This window comes from Balaenoptera physalus, assembly GCF_965194825.1.
Source record: "Balaenoptera physalus genome assembly, chromosome: 2".
Taxonomy (NCBI): Eukaryota; Metazoa; Chordata; class Mammalia; order Artiodactyla; family Balaenopteridae; genus Balaenoptera; species Balaenoptera physalus.
The window spans coordinates 130,005,235-130,027,427 of NC_138883.1; the positions used below are offsets into that span (position 1 = coordinate 130,005,235).

At 36.2% G+C, this 22,193-nt stretch overlaps 1 protein-coding gene across 5 annotated transcripts in view; it reads right to left on the reverse strand.

Moving 5' to 3' along the window:
- Positions 1 to 1,805: 1,805 nt before the first annotated feature.
- LRRC28 (leucine rich repeat containing 28) overlaps positions 1,806 to 22,193 on the reverse strand; it is a 164,896-nt gene continuing 144,508 nt past the window's right edge. For all 5 annotated transcript variants that reach the window (XM_082448472.1, XM_082448470.1, XM_082448471.1 and 2 more), the window contains one exon: positions 1,806 to 2,107. In XM_082448472.1, coding sequence (XP_082304598.1) covers positions 2,094 to 2,107 — 14 coding nt within the window. In that variant the 3' untranslated portion in view covers positions 1,806 to 2,093. The remainder of the gene's footprint in view (positions 2,108 to 22,193) is intronic.

The following is a 22,193-nucleotide window of genomic DNA, read 5'->3' on the forward strand; positions in this document are numbered from 1 at the left end:
CACACATGGCTTGTACAGAGGCTGTTTGGATTGTAAGTGTCTTTGTAAAATTTCAAACAAGTTAAAAGTATTACATATCCTTATCTCAACAGAATCCTGAATATCAGGTTAGCAAATTTCATAGCTCCATTTTAAGACATATGACTGTAGAGGGTAAAGTAGAAAGATGTTGAAACATATTACTGTCACTTAAATGACAGGTAGCAGCCACATAGGCCTGAACCACATTTGTGAAATTTCATGCCACATTTTTCACCTCCCAATTTATATACATGGAGGGGTTACACTAAAACTTCAATTATTTCAAAGGATGAAAGAAGTGTTACATTTTGATATAGATCTTCAGTTTCTATTATACCATAAGCCTTTGAAATATTAAGGCTGAAGAGGCCAAGTTATGAAAGGGACAAGAGGAAGTAAGAACAGTGGAAATACAGTTGATAATGTTCTGCCTTCACCATTCTATGTGGATAGTCTGCTTTCCAGGCAGCAGGTGGTGTGACTGTGAAAAGATCACACATTTGTCAGTAACTATGTAGGATTTTTAGCACTGTTAGAGCCTAGCATTACAGATTTAGGGCAGCTAATAAAATTCCATAAACCAAATTTTTGACAAGTCTGAAATTTTTTGAAAAGAATTTTCCTACTAAGTAAAACTTCTTGGTTCCCTTTTAGTCCTGTCTTAAAGAAAACTATGTATAATTAAACTTTTTTAAAAAAGTAAAAAAAGAATCACTTCACAGCAACCAGATGAACATCTGGCAGCAAAGCAACATTAAAATGCCATCCTTTCAAAGGAAGAGCAAGTATGTGAGTCCTCCATTAAGAGCATTATCTTATGTCAGAGCATAATCTCACACTTTCCATTTATGGTCTTTTTGCAAAAGTCCAAGGCTGAATTTGGACCTGCTTTTCCTGTGTTTTCTCAATGTTATCTGGACAACAGTGTGTCAAGTACATAAGAAACCTAAGGTCAAAATGAAGATGATCTAATGCACCAGGTATTTAAATAAATGTGCACAGGCTGTACTTAGAATCACCTTGCTAAAAACTAGTAGCAGAAGTAGCTGAAGCCTGTTTATCATATGTAACAAAAATGTTTCAAAGTCAATATAAATTTAACCATAACCCATCTAACAAGAAACACCAGAGATCATATTTTAATGTGTTTTTTCTCTCCCTTTCTCAGTAGCCAGAAAATGTTTAAATCTAGAAAGAAAAGGATCAGATCTTTTAAAGCCTCGTATGTCCCTCTTCTCATATAAAAAAGTCTTATCAGGAAATAAATTCAAAAATTATTTTTCTGTAGTTTTTCAAAATAAGTGTGTATTTCATTTATAATCTACAGTTTTATTTTTAAAACCCCTCACAAAAGTCTCTTAATATGTTGCAAAACTTTATAAACAAGGTTGTAACTTTCCAGAGGGTGTGTGCTAGGACCCTCGTGAAGCCCCTACTGGAGTCTAACTTGGAAGCCAACTCAGGCACCCCCCCGCCCCCCTCCCCACCCCCGCCCCACACACACTGCTATTCAATACTATTGAGGTCACAGGGTTTACTGAAATTTGTTAAAAACATGGAGAATAACCTCTGGGGAATAATTCTCTGGGAAAAAAAGAGAGATGAGAAGATTACAGATACCACTGAAAGTATGTGTGTTCAAAAGTTAATTTGGTTGTATTATCAAATTACAGTTCTTCAGGGAGCTTAAACTTGCTCTAAATTAGATTTGGGGAGGCACATCAAACTAAATAGTCTGCATAAGAGACTCGCTGACATAAAAGAAAAACACGGAAGACAAAGGGTTCTTAATTTGGGGAAGGATATATTCCAACTTGGGGGAAGGGTGAAGGCATTTCAGCTCTGAAGCTCGATCATGACATTTCTAGAGTCCTGCAGTCTCCAAGTGTGACAGGACAGGATGGAAGGGCCTGTTGGGCCTGGCTGGACTCTCCTGTCCCTCTGTCACACTGTGCGATATGCAGGCAACTGCAGTGTCAAGCTGGCAACACTCCTGAGGCTCTTGAGTGTTTATCAACTCAGTAGGTCAAAAGTCTGCAGACACTGGGTGGAGCAGCAGTAAGCCACAAAACTCACAGTTGTCCTCCTGGAAGGGGAAAGAGGGGGAGAAGGACACTGTGAGTTCAAAAGGAAAGTCTCAGAATTCTTTCCATTAGAGACAGTCTTTTCCTTTGTTAAAATAAAGGATTAGGTATGGTCAACAGAGTACACAACAGAAATGTAAATTCCTTTTAAAACTGAGCACTGGAATCAGGTGAGGTATGTGTGTGCTTATTTTATTAGCAGTTTTCAGATGACGTAACATCCCTATGTTAGCAGCTAAGGAAAAGTAAGCTTTTTCCATGTTACAGTCTGAATTTGGCTTACTAGAACCAGTGCAATGACAGAATTTGAAATACATTATAAAAATCATGTAATAGAAAAAGTCACCCATTTAGCTAGAACACATATATATCGAAGAGCTTAAAAAACAAAATTTTAAGGAATTTATCCTACAAATGTATGCCCACAGATTGCTTATAGAGGTAATTTTAGAATCTGAATCATGTAGTTTGAGGGTCTTCTCCCACACAGCAGAGGAATCCCATCTCAGACTCCTGCTTGGCATCTTTCTGCAGCGAGTCATGAGCCCTCTGATCCCAGTCTGGGCAGCTCCAGTTGTTGGATGCCTTGTTTTCCCACCAGAAGTGCTATCCTCTGGTGAGGAGAGATTAATCTACTGTTGTTTTCACAGGACTCCCTGTGCTGACTGTTTTCTCTTTTCTCCACCCCTCAACTCAGTCTTTGCCTTTCTCTGTAATCCAAGAAGGTGACCTCTACAGACCCAACCTCCAAAGCTGCCTGATTGCTGGTTTCAGGCTGAATTAGGACAAGGGAGGCATAGCAGGAGGGTAAAGGGCAGGAAGAGAGAAAAGTTGAATATTTTCTTTTTCTTCTTTTTTATAAAAAGTCTAGTTAATAGAGGTATAGTTACATACAAACATACAATAAAATTCACCCATTTTAAGTGTACAGTTGAATGAGTTTTGAAATACATGCAATTATTTAACTAACACCACCATCAGATATAAAATACTTCTCATATCCCCAAATGTTCCTTGTGTCCACTTGCAGCCAACCCCCATCCCCCAAACCCCCTGCCAAGTCTCTGGCAACCATTGATAATTTTGTTTCTCCGTGGGCTTTATTTTTCCCTGGGCCACCACAATCCTGCAAAAAAAGCTTTGCCATTATTTCATCTTGGATGATCAAAGATCTCAAGGCAAGAGCTAGACCTACTTCTATGGGTTCTCTTGCCTTAGATTTTTGTACTAATCCAGGATTCCCTTACCAACTGGTTCCAGCTAGGTTTGGCTGATGTGAGGATAAAGCTCCCCTGGATGGACCCTCCTGTATGGCTCTAGTTCTCACTAGGCTCCAGTCACACTTTTCAACACTCAACCAGGCAGTTGACAACTCTGCCTTAGCCTTCACTTCCTGCTTGCACAGAGTCTCACTTCCTGCAAGCAGAGGTGAGAGCTCAGGGCCTTCTTGGGTCTTTTCTGAGCATGCTCACATCCCTTTGCATGCACATGACCTTACATACTCCTAGGAATATGTTAGTGCTTTTCAAAGCCCCTGTGGAAACCTTACTCCCCCAATTTTCCTTTTCAGCTTTATGGCTAGTCTATTGTTTGCCCCAACAGTTACCCACTGCCTCAGGCATCTGTGAAGTTAAGCAATTGCCTGTAATTGTTTTGACAATTTTTGACAAATACCCTCAGAGAAGAGGCTTTTTGTGCTGGTGATCTCTGACTGAGGAAATAAAGACAGGCTTGCAAGTAGGGTTTTTCAGTGAAACACCCTTTGAAGATGCTCCAACTTCCTTCCACCCCTTTCCAGTTGCTGCCCAGCTGCTGGTTTTAACTGTGATGGCAGATTCTTGGTTTTCAAGGTTAAGACTAGAAGATGGGACTATGGGTTAAAATATCACAAAGGTCTCTGTTCTTTCTGAGATTCAGTCACTTTTCTTGAATAAATGCACTCTGGATTGCTGTAAGCCTTTTGTTAATTTCCAGAGTTCTGAAAAATTCAATTCTGACAAGTTTTGCCTGTTTTTTCATTGCTTTTATGGAAAGGTTGACTATTTCTATCCCACTCCATCTCTACATCTCTGACCAGAGCTTTTATTGGGCAGCCCCTCCTGTTGGCTCTAAGTCTCAACAGCCTCCAGATCTTCCTTTGTCCTTCATGCCAAAAGATTAAGAATGGTAAACCTTCCTACTGCTGTAAGTTCCCAGGTACTTTATCATCCTGTGGGTGCTCTGAACCCTGCCTGAACTTCTGTAAATAGTCTTTCTCCATTAATTTCTCTTCAAAATCCCAGCTTATCTGTGTTTTCCGGCCAGTACCCTGATTGATTTAGTAGGGAGTAGCCTAAGGAAACAGTCCATCAAAGTGGGATTCTGGGATTGGGTTGGTGAGTGCATGAATGACCTCATTACCAGGGAAAAGTGGGACATCACTGATTACTCGAAGTTGTGGTATCACGATTACTCAAATTATCACTAAGACTGCCAGTGGAGGGTAAGGCACTGGGAGATCAACTGCTGTGGCACTTGATTGCTGTGGCATCATGGTGAATTCAAAGATTGTGGAGGGAGATGGCTTCTTTTGACTGCTTTAAGAGATTCCTCCAAATCCCAACTCCCTTCCAAAAAAAAAAAAAAAAAAGATAAGCTTAGTGCCTTCTTGAACTCTCAACTCAAGGCATAGGTAGAGAATCAGAAAGTTTCTATGGTGGCCTTAAAGGAATTCTTATTTTATGAAGCTGTGGGAGGGACATGCCTGAGGCCTGAATGTACAGGCTGCAGAATCACATGCCAGGTAAAAGTATATTTATGCTAAGTCTCTTATGCTAAGGTAAAGGTTCTGGTTGGGAAGGGGTGAGGACTTAAGACTTGAGATGGAAACCTTTGTGTAGACACAAAGCTAAGGACCTTAAACCTCTAATATCTCTAAACATTTCTTCACATCAGAAACAGCCCTTCTTACCATCTAAGAAAACAAGCATTCACTTGAATAAAAAGATTTCACTGACTTCATCTGGTGTGGTTACCTAAAAAGGAAATTCCTATCTTCTTCAGGCAGGAACAATACTCACTGCCTCTAGGGCCATAGAGAGAGCAAAATCCCAGCATGATTCAGAGAGTTAATTGCAAGGGCTGCTCCTGGGAGAGATTATGTACATGAAGGAGTTGTAGAATCTTGCAAATTTTATTTGCAGAAATCTGGAGAGTAAGCATGGAAATGGAGTCTAAGTATAATACATTAGCCAGTGAGAATAAGTCTAAGGTTGGATCAGGCCAAGAAGGGTGCTTCATGAGGCCTCAGCATTTAATGTGTTAGTTTGAGTACCTATAATGGTTAATAGAAGTCTTGATTCAGTAGAGGCCTACCGTCAATGAGACAGAGATGCTAGAACTTCCACTGCACAGTCTAGAGGGAGGAGATCAAAGGCTTAGAGAAATGGGAATGTTGAAGTGGATCCAATGTGGCCTAACCTGCTCAGCCACCACCTGGAAACCTCTGGGAGGGTCAGGAAGACAGTCCCTTCACTAAGACATTAATATATGTATTGGTGAGGAGAAATCAAACTGGAAGTAGCAAGCACACCTGATACTTAATATGACACATGCCTACTAGAGGTGAGAGAGAAAGCCTGCAAAAGCTCAGGTGTCTGCTACATTGGTAAAGTTTCAAACAGAAAAGAAGAGTTACATCCAGAACTGCCCACTATGAAGAAACAGATACACACTTGTGGGTCCCTTTGGATTCTGGAGGCAAAATACATTTTGGGAGCCCCAATCTTCCAAGGTCCTTTCTCTTACAACTAAAACACCCTGGTCATAATACAACAAACAAGCATTGGAAGACTCTGAAAGACAGAATGAAGATAGACAGACTATGACCCTGGGACTTGAGAGGCAACACAGCAATGGTAAACTCCCTAGGCTTCCTTATTGCCTCCCATATACTCCAGATAGAATGCTGTAGGAGCTTCCAACCCAGAACCACCAACAGGCAGAGTCAAAAAAACAAAACAAAACACAACAAAAAAAAAAACCCCCCAAAAAACTCCAAGAAAAGCCTGTTATCCCTATCCAGAGGATTAGGACAGAGAAATCCATCAATTTCTATAGAAAGTAAATAACTAGTTGCTTAGGGCTAGGTATGGGGAAAGAGACAGGTGATAGATAAAGGGTACAAGGTTTCTCTTAGGGTGAGAAAAACGTTCTAAAATTGTCTGTGGTATTAGTTGCACGTATCTGTGACTACAGTAAAAACTGCTGATTTGTATACTTTAAATGGGTGAATTGTATGATATGTAAATTCTCTCAATAAAGCTGTTAAAAAATAATAGCACTAAAAGGAGAAATAGATAAACTCACAATTAGAGTGGGAACTTCAACTTCTTTACTCTTAGCAACTGATAGAACCACCAGACAGAAAATCAGCACAGGTGTAGAAGAACTGAACAACTCAATGAACCAAAGATACCTAATTGACATATACAAAACACTCCACCCAACAGCAACAAAGTACACTTTTTTTTTTTCTAAAAGCCCATGGAATATTCACCAGGACAGACTATATTCTGTGCCAAAGAACAAATCTCACAAATTTGAAAGAATTGAAATTATATACAGAGAACACATCTGGTTTCATCTCTGACATAAAGAGACTAGAAGTCCTCACTCCTGTTCTTACAACAAGAACAAGCTGAACAAATTGAATATCAACAACTTTTCTCCACTCACCAGAGAACTGAGGTCACAGGGCAAACTGCAACCTCAAAATCTGGTGAGACAGGTAACTCCAGAGTCACAGCTGAGACTTGCTTACCTGGACAGAAGATGCTAGAATTGCTGGAGGCTGAGTGTGGACAAGCCTGAGAGTGAGATACTCCTGGGACTGCAATGTTAGGGTGACACACATTCTTAGGTTTTACCTATAGAAACCCTACAGGCTATCATGGTGAAAATCCGTAAAAGATCCCCTTGTCGCTCATTCAGGAAGAGAAAAAGAGTAGTCATTATGTAACATATCCAGAGCATCCTCCATAACAAAGGACTGTTCTCCAGAGAAAGAGTTTACCAGAGCCTTATCCCAGGTGCAGAAGGGCATTCTTCCCACCCCAGCCCCCTTTAGCCTGCCCATCCCACCTAAGAGGGGAAAGCAAACTATGCAAGATGAGAAAAATTTATGACGGTCACAGCCTAGAAATACAGGCCCACTAAAATAATGATATAATCATAAAATTTAGAACATTTCCCTCCCTCATTTGCCACCAGAGTAAATGGCCTCCAGCATAAGGACAGTGGATTATAGATAAAATTGATACACAGAAATCTCTTGCATTCCTATACACTAACAATGAAAGATCAGAAAGAGAAATTAAGGAAACAATCCCATTTACCACTGCATCAAAAAGAATGAAATACCTAGGAATAAACCTACCTAAGGAGGCAAAAGACCTATACTCTGAAAACTGTAAGACACTGATGAAAGAAATTGAAGATGACACAAATAGATGGAAAGATATACCATGTTCTTGGATTGGAAGAATCAATATTGTCAAAATGACAATTCTATCCAAGGCAATTTACAGATTCAATGCAATCCCAATCAAATTACCAATGACATTTTTCACAGAACTAGAACAAAAGATTTTAAAATTTGTATGGAAACACAAAAGACCCCGAATAGCCAAAGGAATCCTGAGAAAGAAAAATGGAGCTCGAAGAATCAGGCTCCCTGACTTCAGATTATAATACAAAGCTATAGTCATCAAAACAGTATGGTACTGGCACAAAAACAGAAATATAGATCAACAGAACAGGACAGAAAACCCAGAAATAAACTCACGCACCTATAGTCAATTAATCTATGACAAAGGAGGCAAGAATATACAATGGAGAAAAGACAGTCTCTTCAATAAGTGGTGCTGGGAAAACTAAACAGCTACATGTAAAAAAAAAAAGGAAGGAAATTAGAACATTCTCTAACACCCTACACAAAAATAAACTCAAAATGGATTAAAGATCTAAATGTAAGGCCGGATACTATAAAACTCTTAGAAGAAAACATAGGCAGAACACTCTTTGACATAAATCACATCAGTATTTTTTGCATCCACCTCCTAAGAGTAATGAAAATAAAAATAAACAAAAGGGACCTAATTAAACTTAAAAGCTTTTGCACAGCAAAGGAAACCGTAAACAAAATGAAAAGACAACCCACAGAATGGGAGAAAATATCTGCAAACAAAGCAACTGACAAGGGATTAATCTCCAAAATATACAAACAGCTCATGCAGCTCTATATCAAAAAACAAATAACCCAATCAAAAATGGGCAGAAGATCTAAATAAACATTTCTCCAAAGAAGACAAACAGATGGCCAAAAAGCACATGAAAAGATGCTCAACATCACTAATTATTGGAGAAATGAAAATCAAAACTACAATGAGGTATCACCTCACACCAGTCAGAAGAGCCATCATCAAAATGTCTACACACAGGGCTTCCCTGGTGGCGCAGTGGTTGAGAATCTGCCTGCTAGTGCAGGGGACGCGGGTTCAAGCCCTGGTCTGGGAAGATCCCACATGCCGCGGAGCAACTAGGCCCGTGAGCCACAGATACTGAGCCTGCGTGTCTGGAGCCTGTGCTCCGTGATTGGAGAGGCCACGATGGTGAGAGGCCCGCACACCGCGATGAAGAGTGGTCCCCGCTTGCCACAACTGGAGAAAGCCCTCGCACAGAAACGAAGACCCAACACAGCCATAAATAAATAAATAAATAAATAAATTAATTAAAAAAAAAAAAAAAGTCTACACACAATAAATGCTGGAGAGGGTGTGGAGAAAATGGAACCTTCCTACACTGTTGGTGAGAATGTAAATTGGTGCAACCACTATGGAGAACAGCATGGAGGTTCCTTAAAAAACTAAAAATAGAACTACCATATGATCCAGCAATCCCACTCCTGGGCATATATCTGGAGAAAACCATAGTTCGAAAAGATACATGCACCCCAATGTTCATTGCAGCACTGTTTACAATAGCCAAGATATGGAAGCAACCTAAATGTTCATCAACAGAGGAATGGATAAAGAAGATGTAGTACATATATACAATGGAATATTACTCAGCCATAAAAAAAGAATGAAATAATGCCATTTGCAGCAATATGGATGGACTTAGAGATTATCATACTAAGTGAAGTAAGTCAGACAGAGAAAGACAAATATCATATGACATCACTTATATGTGGAATCTAAAAGAAATGATACAAATGAACTTGTTTACAAAACAGAAACAGACTCACAGACATTGAAAACAAACTTATGGTTACCAAAAAGGAAACGTGGTGGGGAGGGATAAATTAGGAATTTGGGATTAACAAATACACACTACTGTATATAAAGTAGATAATCAACAAGGATCTACTATATAGCACAAGAAACTACTCAATATTCTGTAATAACCTATATGCGAAAAGAATCTGAAAAAGAATGGAAATATGTATATGTATAAATGAATCACTCTGCTGTACACCTGAAATTAACACAACATTGTAAATCAACCATACTCTAAAATAAAATTTTAAAATAAATAAATTAATAAAAATAAAAAATAAAGCAAAACAAATAAAATCCCAGCACTATTAAACCTTGGGTTCATCTTACTGGGCCCACCCAGGGGCCTGCAGGGGGTGCAGTGGGCAGTCCTGAGGGTGCTGGGGGAAGGGGGCTCACCATGCTCCTAAAGCTCATTTACCAACAGTGCAGTCTGGGCTTGACAGAATATTGAGGTGAGGATCTAGTTTTTAAACTATATAGGAGTACAGAAGAAAAGTCATGAGAAAATAGGAGAGAATGAAGAATGTTATGAGAGAAATGCATTCCCATTAAAATTTTGCATTTAAAAACAAAAACAAAAACAGCTGCAAGATGAAGGCTCTCTGAGGAGTATACAGGGAAGCCTAAAGTTAAGCAAGGAGAATCATAAAAGGACACTAAAGGAATCTGAATTTCAATCTGAAGCCTCTAGTACCTACTACAGCAAACATAAAACAGAGCTCAGCTCCTAGCCAGATTAAAATAAAACCTCACACTAAATGCCTATTTAGCTCAGTTCTTATTACCCAATACGTCTGTCTTTCAACAAAAAATTACAAGAGATGCCAAAAGGCAAGAAAAAGCACATGCTGAAGAGACAAAGAAAACCTCAGAACCAGACTCAGATATGACAGAGATGTTAGAATTATCACAGGGAATTAAAAAAAAAAAGAACAGAAAATCCACGATCTGTGGGACAATTTCTAAAGGTGCAAGATATGCATAATTAGAATACTAGAAAGAAAAGGAGAGAAAAGAGAAGAAATATTTGAAGTAATAATGGTTAAGGACTTTACAAAATTAATGACAGATCCAGAAACTTAACAACACCAAGCAGGATAAAAATCAAAAACAAAAACACTACACATAAGAAATATTATATTCTATCACTTATATGTGGAATCTAAAATATGACACAAATGAACATATCTATGAAACAGAACAGACTCACAGACATAGAGAACAGATATGTGGCTGCCAAAGGGGAGGAGAGTGGAAGAGGGGTGGATTGGGAGTTTGGAGTTAGCAGATGCAAACTAGTAAATATAGAATGGACAAACAACAAGGTCCTACTGCATAGCACAGGGAGCTATATTCATAATCCTGTGAAAACCATAATGGAAAAGAATATAGAAAAGAATATATATATATACACACACATATATATATATATATATATATATATATATATATATATATATATATATATAAAACTGAAAATCACTTTCTGTATAGCAACATTGTAAGTCACCTATACTTCAATTAAAAAAAAAAAGAAATATCATATTCAAACTGGAGAAAACCAAAGAAAAAGGAAATCTTAGAAAAAAGCCAGAGGAGAAAAAAAAATGTTACCTATAGAGAAAGAAGTATAAGACACAGTAGACTTCTTATAAGAACCATGCAAGCAAGAAGAGAGTGAAGTGAAATATTTAGTGCGCTCAAAGAAAAAAAAATCACTAACCTAGAATTTTATATCCAGTGAAATTATCCTACAAAAGTAAAGGAGTATAAAGACTTTTTCAAGCAAACTGAGAACTGAGGGAATTCATTGCCAGTGAACTTGTCCTGCACGAAAGGTTGAAAGGAGTTCTTCAGGGAGAGGAAAAGGGTATAGGTAAAAAATTCAGATCTAAATAAAACTAGGGATGACATGATACCATATATGGAAAACTCTAAAATCTCCACACACACACACAAATTATTAGAACTAATAAATGAATTCAGTAAAGTTGCAGGATACAAGATTAATATACAGAAGTATGTTGCTTATCGATACTAATAATGAACTATCAGAAAGAGAATTCAAGAAAACAATCTCTTCTACAATTGCATCAAAAAGAATAAAATGCCTAGAAATAAATTTAACCAAGAGGGTGAAAGACTTATACTCTGAAAACTACAAGACATTGATGAAGGAAATTGAAGATGATACAAATAAAAGTTACCCTCTTTTCATGGATTGCAAGAATTAATACTGTTAAAATGTCCATACTACCCAAGGCAATCTACAGATTTAATGTTATCCTTATCAAAATACCCAGAACATTTTTCACAGAACTAGAACAAAGAATCCTAAAATTTATTTTTTTAATCTATTTTTTTCATTTAATACTTTTCAACTTGAATTTTAGTTTGTTCAATAATAATACTGCCGTTCCCACTTTGTTTGTTTGTCTTGTTTTGGTGTAATTTAGCTTTTTGTCTTCAAAAGTTTAAGTAATTTTGTCTTAAGGTATTCTTTCCTCTCTTGCTTTCACCTTCTCTCTCTCTGCCTTAACACAACTTAAGACATAAGAATCTCTTTTGAGGAACTGAATCCATTCACATTTATACAGTAGGTCCTTACTAGTTATCTGTTTTATATATAGTAGGGTGTATATGTCAATTCCAATCTCCCAATTTATCCCTCCCCCCCTTACCCCCTAGTAACCATAAGTTTGTTTTCTACATCTGTGACTCTACTTCTGTTTTGTAAATAAGTTCATTTGTGACCTTTTTTTAGATTCCACATATAAGTGAAATACGATATTTGTCTTTCTCTGTCTAACTTACTTCACTCAGTATGATCACAAAAGACCCTGAACTGCCAAAACAATCTTGAGAAAAAAGAACAAAGCTGGATGCTTCCTGACTTCAAACTATACTACAAAGCTACAGTCATCAAAACAGTATGGTATTGGCACAAAAACAGACACATACATCAATGGAACAGAATAGAAAGCCCAGATATAAACCCATGCACTTATGGTCAATTAATCTATGACAAAGGAGGCAAGAGTATGCAATGGAGAAAAGACAGTCTCTTCAGTAAGTGGTGCTGGAAAAACTGACAGCTACATGTAAAGGAATGAGATTAGAACATTTCCTCACCCCATATACAGAAATAAACTCAAAATGGATTAAAGACCTAAATTTAAGACTGGAAACCATAAAACTCCTAGAAGAAAACATAGGCAGAACACTTTTGACATAAACTGTAGCAACATTTTTTGGGGATCTGTCTCCTAAGGCAAAGGAAACAAAAGCAAAAATAAACATATAGGACTTACTTAAACTTAAAAGCTTTTGCACAGCAAATGAAACTATCAACATAATGAAAAGACAACCTACTGAACTGGAGAAGATATTTGAAAATGATATGACCAATAAGGGGTTAATACCCAAAATATATAAACAGCTCATACAACTCAGTATCAAAAACAAACAAACAACAAAAACAAAAACCAAACAACCTGATTAAAAAATGGGCAGAAAACATGAATGGGCAGTTTTCAAAAGAAGATATACAGATGGTTAACAGGCACATGAAAAGATGTTCAACACTGCTAATCATCAGAGAAATGCAAATCAAAACCAAAATGAGATAGCACCTCACATCTGTCAGAATGGCTATCATCAAAACGTCTACAAATAACAAATGTTGGCAAGGATGTGGAGAAAAGGGAACCCTAGAACACTTCTGGTGGGAATGTAAATTGGTGCAGCCACTATGGAAAACAGTATGGAGGTTCCTCAAAAAACTAAAAATAGATCTACCATATGACCCAGCAATTCCACTCCTGGGTATACAACCAAGGAAAACAAGAAACGATACATACACCCCAATGTTCATAGCAGCATTATTTACAATAGCTAAGATACAGAATAGAATATAATTCAGCCATAAAAAATAATGAAATTCTGCCATTTGCAGCAACATGGTTGGACCAGGAGAGTATTATGTTAAGTGAAATTAGTCAGACAGAGAAAGACAAATACTGTGTGTTATCGCTTATATGTGGAATCTAAAGAATAAAACAAAGAATATACGTAACAAAACAGAAACAGATTCATAAATATAGAGATCAAACTAGTTATTACCACTGAGAGGGAAAGGGGGAGGGGTAAGATAGACATAGGGGATTAAGAGGCATAAACTACTATGTACAAAATAAATAAGCTATAAGGATATATTGTACAGTACAGGGAATATAGCCAGTATTTATAATAACTTTAAATGGAGTATAATCTATAAAAATATTGAATCACTGTGTTGTACACCTGAAATTAACGTAATATTGTAAATCAACTATACGTCAATCAAAATTTTAAAAATAAAAACATTCTTCAGAATAAAATGAATAAATAAATAAATAGGAAGGTTGTTGAAGGAATAATGTTAAATAAAATCTTTTATTTTTATAATTTTCAATTGATCTAAAAATTAACTTGTTTCACGTAATAAGGGTAACAATGTACTGCATGATTACAACAGATGAATAGTGAAATGAATGACAGCAATGTCATGAAGTTTGCCAGGGAGGAATTAGGATTATTCTGTCACAAAGTACCTGTACTACAAGTGGAGCAGTATAGTGTATCGTTTGAAGGTGGAGTTAGATTGTTTAAAATGTATATTGTAAACTCTAAGGAAACTACTACAAATTTTTAGAAAAGAAGTATAATTGATATGCTATGAGAGGAGATAAAACAGAATCACATAAAATGCTCAATAAAATCAAAAAAGGCAAAAAGAAGTAGGAAAAGAAAGAACAAATACAAAAAATAGAAAACAGTTACAAACACAGTAGCTATTAATCCAACTAAATCAATAATCACTTTAAATGTGAATGGTCTAAACATACCAATGAAAAGACAGAGACTGAGTGGATGGAAAAACAATACCCAATTAAATGTTGTGTACAAGAAACTCACTTTAAACATAAAAATGCAGACTGGTTGAAAGTAAAGGGATGGTGAAAGATATATAATGTTAACACTAATCAAAAGAAAGATGGAATAGCTATTTTGTTACAGATAAAACAGACTTCAGGACAGGGAAAACTATCAGAAATAAAGAGGAGCATTACATAATAAAGGGGTCAATTCTCCAAGAAGACATAACAATGTGAAAAGTGTATGATGCTAATAACAGAGCATCAAAACACATGAGGCAAAAACTGACAGAACTTCAAGAAGAAACAGAGAAACTTGCTGTTAGAGTTGGAGACTTCGACACCCCTCTTTAAGCAATTGAAAGACCCAGAAAGCAGAAAATCAGAAACAATATAGTTGAACTCAGCATCATTAATCAACTGGACCTAATTGACCTTTATAGATACTCTATCCAACAACAGAAAAACACACATTCTTTTCAAGCTCCAGAGAAATTAAAATATTTTGAACTGAATGAAAATGAAATATAACTGATCAAAAAATTCTGGGATGAGGCAAAAGCAGTACAAAAGGGAAATTTACAGCACAAATACAAATATTAGAAAAGAAGAAAGCTCTAATATCAATAATGTAAGCTTCCCCCAGGAAGTGAGAGAAAGAAGAACAATTTAAGTCTAAAGCAAGTAAAAATCATAGAGCACATTCTGTGTCCATTACGGAATCAAACTAGATATCAATAACAGAAAGAACAGGAAAATCTCCAAGTGTGTAAATCTTTTCCATGGGTTAAAGAGGCAGTCTCAAAGGTATAAAAACTTAAACAATGAAAATAAAAATACAACATATCAAAAATTTTGAGACATAGTAAAGCAGCGCTGACAGAGAAATTAATAGCTTTAAATGCTTATGTTAGAAAATAAGAAAGGTCTTAAATCAATACTCTAAGTTTCTACCCTAACCCCCCCTCCAAAAAAAAAAAAAAGAGCAAAATAAATCCAAAGCTAGTAGGAGGAAGTAAAGAGGAGAAACCAATGAAATTAAAACCTTCACTAGGATTAACAAGATCAATAAAATTGATAAATCTCTAGCAAGACTGACAAAGATTAAAAAAAGGAAAACACAAATTAATATAAGAAATGAAACAGGTGATATTAATACATATCCTGCAGTCATTAAAAAGATATAAGGGAATACCTTAAACAACTTCACACTAATAAGTTTGCCAACTGAGAACAGATGAATCCCTTGAAAACTTTGTTTCTTTGGAAACAAAGATAAGCTTATTCTAAAACTTCTACAGAAAAGCAAAGACCTTAGAATAGTTAAGACAATCTTGAAAGAGAAGATTAAAGTGAAAGTATCACTTCACCTGATATTAAGGCCTACTATATAACTACAGTAATCAAGACAGTTTGGTACTGACTGAGAGAGAGACACAGATCAATGAAACTGAAGAGAACATAAGAGAGTATCTTCATGACCTTGGCAGTAGGTAAAGATTTCTTAGGACACAAAAAGCACTAGCTATAAAGTTAAAATGGATAAATTTGACTTGATCAAAATTAAAACTTTCTACTTTGCAAATTATACTCATAAGAAAATGAAAAGGCAGGCATCACTTTTAAGATTTTCTTAACTCAGGAAGTTATGTGAATTTTAAGTTATTAGATACTTTGTATTACCTTAATTTAAAAAAAAAAACTAAAGTTGGTTAGAACCCTAGTTCAGATAATTTGCTACACCAGAATATATATGGTTGTATAAATAACAATTGAAATGAAACTCAGGCACAAAATGATCTTAAAAGGCAAGTGCATTTTTGAGGATCAGCTATCTAAACTTATTTCTTCCTGTTTTTTTAAAAGATAATTATGTTAACTGAAAAATCATTCATAGAAGTGATGCACTTCATACCACAACCATTTAATTAAAAATTAAGGTTCTAAGCAAAAAAATCCAATTCCATAAAGATATGGGATTGTTATTGACTGAAGCATAATGCTTACTGGATCATCATTAACTCCTTATGATGCTCAAGGGGGTAGGGTGGGTAACATGGAGTTGTCATATTTGTGCTACAAAGAAATCCCAAGCCTGTGTACTTATTTATTTTAAAAAAACCCAACTTTTTATTTTATATTGGAGTATAGTTGATTAACAATGTTGTGTTAGTTTCAGGTGTACAGCAGTGATTCAGTTATACATATACGTGTATCTATTCTTTCCCAAATTCCTTCCTGTATCTATTCTTTTTCAAATTCTTTTCCCATTTAGGTTGTTAAATAATATTGAGCAGAGGTCCCTGTGCTTTACAGTAGGTCCCTGTTGGTTATCCATTTTAAATATAGCAGTGTGTACATGTCAATCCCAAACTCCCTAACTATCCCTTCCCCAGTGGTAACCATAAGTTCCTTCTCTAAGTCTGTGAGTCTGTTTGTGTTTTGTATATAAGTTCATTTGTATCATTTCTTTTCAGATTCTACATGTAAGCGATATAATACAATATTTCTCTTTCTCTGTCTGACTTACTTCACTCAGTATGACAATCTCTAGGTCCATCCATGTTGCTGCAAATGGCATTATTTCATTCTTTTCAATGGCTGAGTAATATGTGTACTTATTTACTTTTGGGAAACTCATCTAAGAGCATACTGTATCTGCTTGCTTCATTAACGATCTAAGTTGTTACAAGTACATCAACAGGTCTACTGCCTTAACAATGCATTTGTGTTGGTTAGGTCCTTTAAAAAAATTACAGAACTGTGGATCCAGAGACATAGTTTCAGGGGAGAAACTTTTAGCTAAGCAATAAACTCTAGAATTAGGAAAAAGATGCTGATAAATTCTACAAAGAACATCAGACATGACATTTGTTGTTTTAGAATCTCTGAGCATACTTATAGGCAAGGCAGAAGAAAGAGAATTTCAGCTTAGTTTTAGAATAAAGAAATACCATTATTTTTAAGAAAAAAATCACAATGTTGTTGCATATATTGGAGCCCACAAAAATCATAAGAAATGTGTTTTCTTTATAAACCTATTTTCTGATTAGAAACAAAAAGCATATTCTTGACTCATACAGAAATTCAAGCCAGAAGAAAAATAATATTAGAAAGAATCAATCAGATGAAATCCCAAGCCTGTGAACATATTAACATGTAAGAGGATTATGTGAGAATCATCTAATAACATATGGTATTTCTTGTTACATTTATGTTTAATGACTGTCTCTCATGGGAAGATTCTGTGTGCAGAACCAAAGACTTCAATATATACATGCTTCTCTACTAGATCTGCCCATGCCCTAGAACTTTAGGGGTGAGATATGTATGGGAAGAGAAGTATCAGGTGGTTTGGTCATAATTGAACCCCTAATACCTAGTAGAGAGTTTGGCACCAGCAGATGGTCAGTACATGATTGTTTAGTGATACAATGAGAAAGAAAAAGTTAAGAACAATTTACTTAAATTTGTTGAAGAATATTTTACCCGTGCAAAATTTCATAAGTTACCTTAAGTTGGTGCCAACAAATAGGTTTCTGCTGAAAGAAAAAAAAACCCAAACATAAGTAAGCAATTAATGTCAGTATTACTGATGTCAACTGGTTTCACAGAAGAAAGTAATACCGACACAACTAGGGCACCTACCAGGCACCGGTGGGGGACCATGGACACCTAAGGGGACGGGAGGAACCCTCAGTGACTGGCTTGTGGGATCTTGGTTCCCAAGCTGGAGGTCAGGCCTGAGCTCCTGTGGTGGGAGCTCAGAGTCCAAACTTCTGGACTAACAGAGAACCTTAGAACCCAGGGAATATCAATCAGAGTGAGGCCTCCCGGAGGTCCTCATCTCAGCACTAAGACCTAGCTCTATCCAACTGCCTGCAAACGCCAGTGCTGGACGTATCAGGCCAAACAACCAGTAAGACAGGAATACAGCACCACCCATCCAAAAAAAAAAAAAATGAAATGACCAAACAATTTGTTACAGACGAAGGAGCAAGGTAAAAACCTACAAGACCAAATAAATGAAGATGAAATACACAACGTACCTGAAAAAGAATTCAGAGTAATGATAGTAAAGATGATTCAAAATCTTGGAAACAGAATGGAGAAAATACAAGAAACATTTAACGAGGATCTAGAAGAACTAAACAGCAAACAAACAGTGATGAACAACACAATTACTGAAATTAAAAATACTCTAGAAGGAATCAATAACAGAATAACTGAGGCACAACAACTGATAAGTGAGCTGGAAGATAAAATGGTGGAAATAACTGCCAGGGAGAAGAATAAAGAAAAAAGAATGAAAAGAATTGAGGACAGTCTCAGAGACCTCTGGGACAACATTAAACACACCAACATTCGAATTATAGGGGTCCCAGAAGAAGAAGAGAAAAAGAAAGGGTCTGAGAAAATATTTGAAGAGATTATGTTCAAAAGCTTGCCTAATATGGGAAAGGAAATAGTCAATCAAGTCCAGAAAGCACAGAGAGTACCATACAGGATAAACCTAAAGAGAAACACGCTGAGACGCATATTAATCAAACTATCAAAAATTAAATACAAAGAAAAAATATTGAAAGCAGCAAGGGAAAAGCAACAAATAACATACAAGGGAATCTCCATAAGGTTAACAGCTCATTTTCCAGGAGAAACTCTGCAAGCCAGAAGGGAGTGGCAGGACATATTTAAAGTGATGAAAGGGAAAAACCTACAACCAAGATTACTCTACCAAGCAAGGATCTCATTCAGATCCAATGGAGAAATTATAACCTTTACAGACAAGCAAAAGCTAAGAAAATTCAGCACCACCAAACCAGCTTTATAACAAATGCTAAAGGAACTTCTCTAGGTAGGAAATACAAGAGAAGGAAAAGACCTACAATAACAAACCCAAAACAATTAAGAAAATGGTAATAGGAACATACATATCGATAATTACCTTAAATGTAAATGGGTTAAATGCTCCAACCAAAAGACAGAGACTGGCTGAATGGATACAAAAACAAGACCCATACATATGCTATCTACAAGAGACCCACTTCAGACCTAGGGACACATACAGACTGAAAGTGAGGGGATGGAGAAAGATATTCAATCCAAATGGAAATCCAAAGAAAGCTGGAGTAGCAATTCTCATATCAGACAAAATAGACTTTAAAATAAAGACTATTACTAGAGACAAAGAAGGACACTACATAATGATCAAGGGATCAATCCAAGAAGATATAACAACTGTAAATATTTATGCACCTGACATAGGAGCACCTCAATACATAAGGCAAATGTTAACAGCCATAAAAGGGGAAATCAACAGTAAAACAATAATGGTAGGGGACTTTAACACCCCACTTTCACCAATGGACAGATCATCCAAAATGAAAATAAATAAGGAAACACAAGCTTTAAATGACACATTAAGCAAGATGGACTGAATTGATAATTATAAGGCATTCCATCCAAAAACAACAGAATACACTTTCTTCTCAAGTGCTCATGGAACATTCTCCAGGATAGACCATATATTGGGTAACAAATCAAGCCCTGGTAAATTTAAGAATATTGAAATCATATCAACTATCTTTTCGACCACAATGCTATGAGACTAGATATCAATTACAGGAAAAAAAAACTGTAAAAAATACAAACACATGGAGGTTAAACAATATGCTACTAAATAACCAAGAGATCACTGAAGAAATCAAAGAGGAAATCAAAAAATACCTAGAAACAAATGACAATGAAAACACGATGACCCAAAACCTATGGGATGCAGCAAAAGCAGTTCTAAGAGGGAAGTTTATAGCAATACAATACTACCTCAAGAAACAAGAAACATCTCAAATAAATAACCTAACCTTACAGTTAGTGAAAGAAGAACAAAAAAACCGCAAAGTTAGCAGAAGAAAAGAAATCATAAAGATCAGATTAGAAATAAATGACAAAGAATGAAAGAAACAATAGCAAAGATCAATAAAACTAAGAGCTGTTTCTTTGAGAAGATAAACAAAATTGATAAACCATTAGCCAGACTCATCAAGAAAAACAGGGAGAAGACTCAAAGCAATAGAATTAGAAATGAAAAAGGAGAAGTAACAACTGACACTGCAGAAATACAAAGGATCATGAAAGATTACTACAAGCAACTAGGCCAATAAAATGGACAACCTGGAAGAAATGGACAAATTCTTAGAAAAGCACAATCTTCTGAGACTGACCCAGGAAGAAATAGAAAATATAAACAGACCAATCACAAGCATTGAAATTGAAACTGTGATTTAAAATCTTCCAACAAACAAAAGCCCAGGACCAGATGGCTTCACAGGTGAATTCTATCAAACATTTAGAGAAGAGCTAACACCTATCCTTCTCAAACTCTTCCAAAATATAGCAGAGGGAGGAACACACCCAAACTCATTCTACGAGGCCACCATCACCCTGATACCAAAACCAGACAAAGATGTCACAAAAAAAGAGAACTACAGGCCAATCTCTCTGATAAACATAGATGCAAAAATCCTCAAGAAAATACTAGCAAACAGAATCCAACAGCACATTAAAAGGATCATACACGATGATCAAGTGGGGTTTATCCCAGGAATGCAAGGATTCTTCAATATACGCAAATCAATCAATGTGATACACCATATCAACAAACTGAAGGATAAAAACCATATGATAATCTCAATAGATGCAGAATAAGCTTTTGACAGAATTCAACACCTATTTATGATAAAAACTCTCCAGAAAGTAGGCATAGAGGGAACCTACCTCAACATAATAAAGGCCATATATGACAAACCCACAGCCAACATCGTTCTCAATGGTGAAAAACTGAAACCACTTCCTCTAAGATCAGGAACAAGACAAGGTTGCCCACTTCCAAGTTTTGGAAGTTTCAGCCACAGCAATCAGAGAAGAAAAAGGAATCCAAGTCAGAAAAGAAGAAGTAAAACTGTCACTGTTTGCAGATGACATGATACTATACATACAGAATTCTAAAGATACTACCAGAAAACTACTAGAGCTAATCAGTGAATTTGGTAGAGTAGCAGAATACAAAATTAATGCACAGAAATCTCTTGCATTCCTATACACTAATGATGAAAAATCTGAAAGAGACATTAAGGAAACACTCCCATTTACCACTGAAACAAAAAGAATAAAATACCTAAGGAGCCAAAAAACTGTATGCAGAAAAGTATATGACACTGATGAAAGAAATTAAAGATGATACAAACAGATGGAGCGATATACTATGTTCTTGGATTGGAAGAATCAACATTGTGAAAATGACTATACTACTCAAAACAATCTACAGATTCAATGCAATCCCTGTCAAACTACCAATGACATTTTTCACAGAACTAGAACAAAAAATTTCACAATTTGTATGGAAACACAAAAGACCCCGAATAGGCAAAACAATCTTGAGAAAGAAAAACGGAGCTGGAGGAATCAGGGTCCCAGACTTCAGACTATACTACAAAGCTACAGTAATCAAGACAGTATGGTACTGGCACAAAAACAGAAATATAGATCAATGGAACAGGATAGAAAGCCCAGAGATAAACCCACGCACATATGGTCACCTTATCTTTGATAAAGGAGGCAAGAATATACAATGGAGAAAAGACAGCCTCTTCAATAAGTGGTGCTGGGAAAACTGGACAGCTACATTTAAAAGAATGAAATTAGAACATTACCTAACACCATACACAAAAATAAACTCAAAATGGATTAAAGACCTAAATGTAAGGCCAGACAGTATAAAACTCTTATAGGAAAATATAGGCAGAACACTCTATGACATAAATCACAGCAAGATCCTTTTTGACCCACCTCCTAGA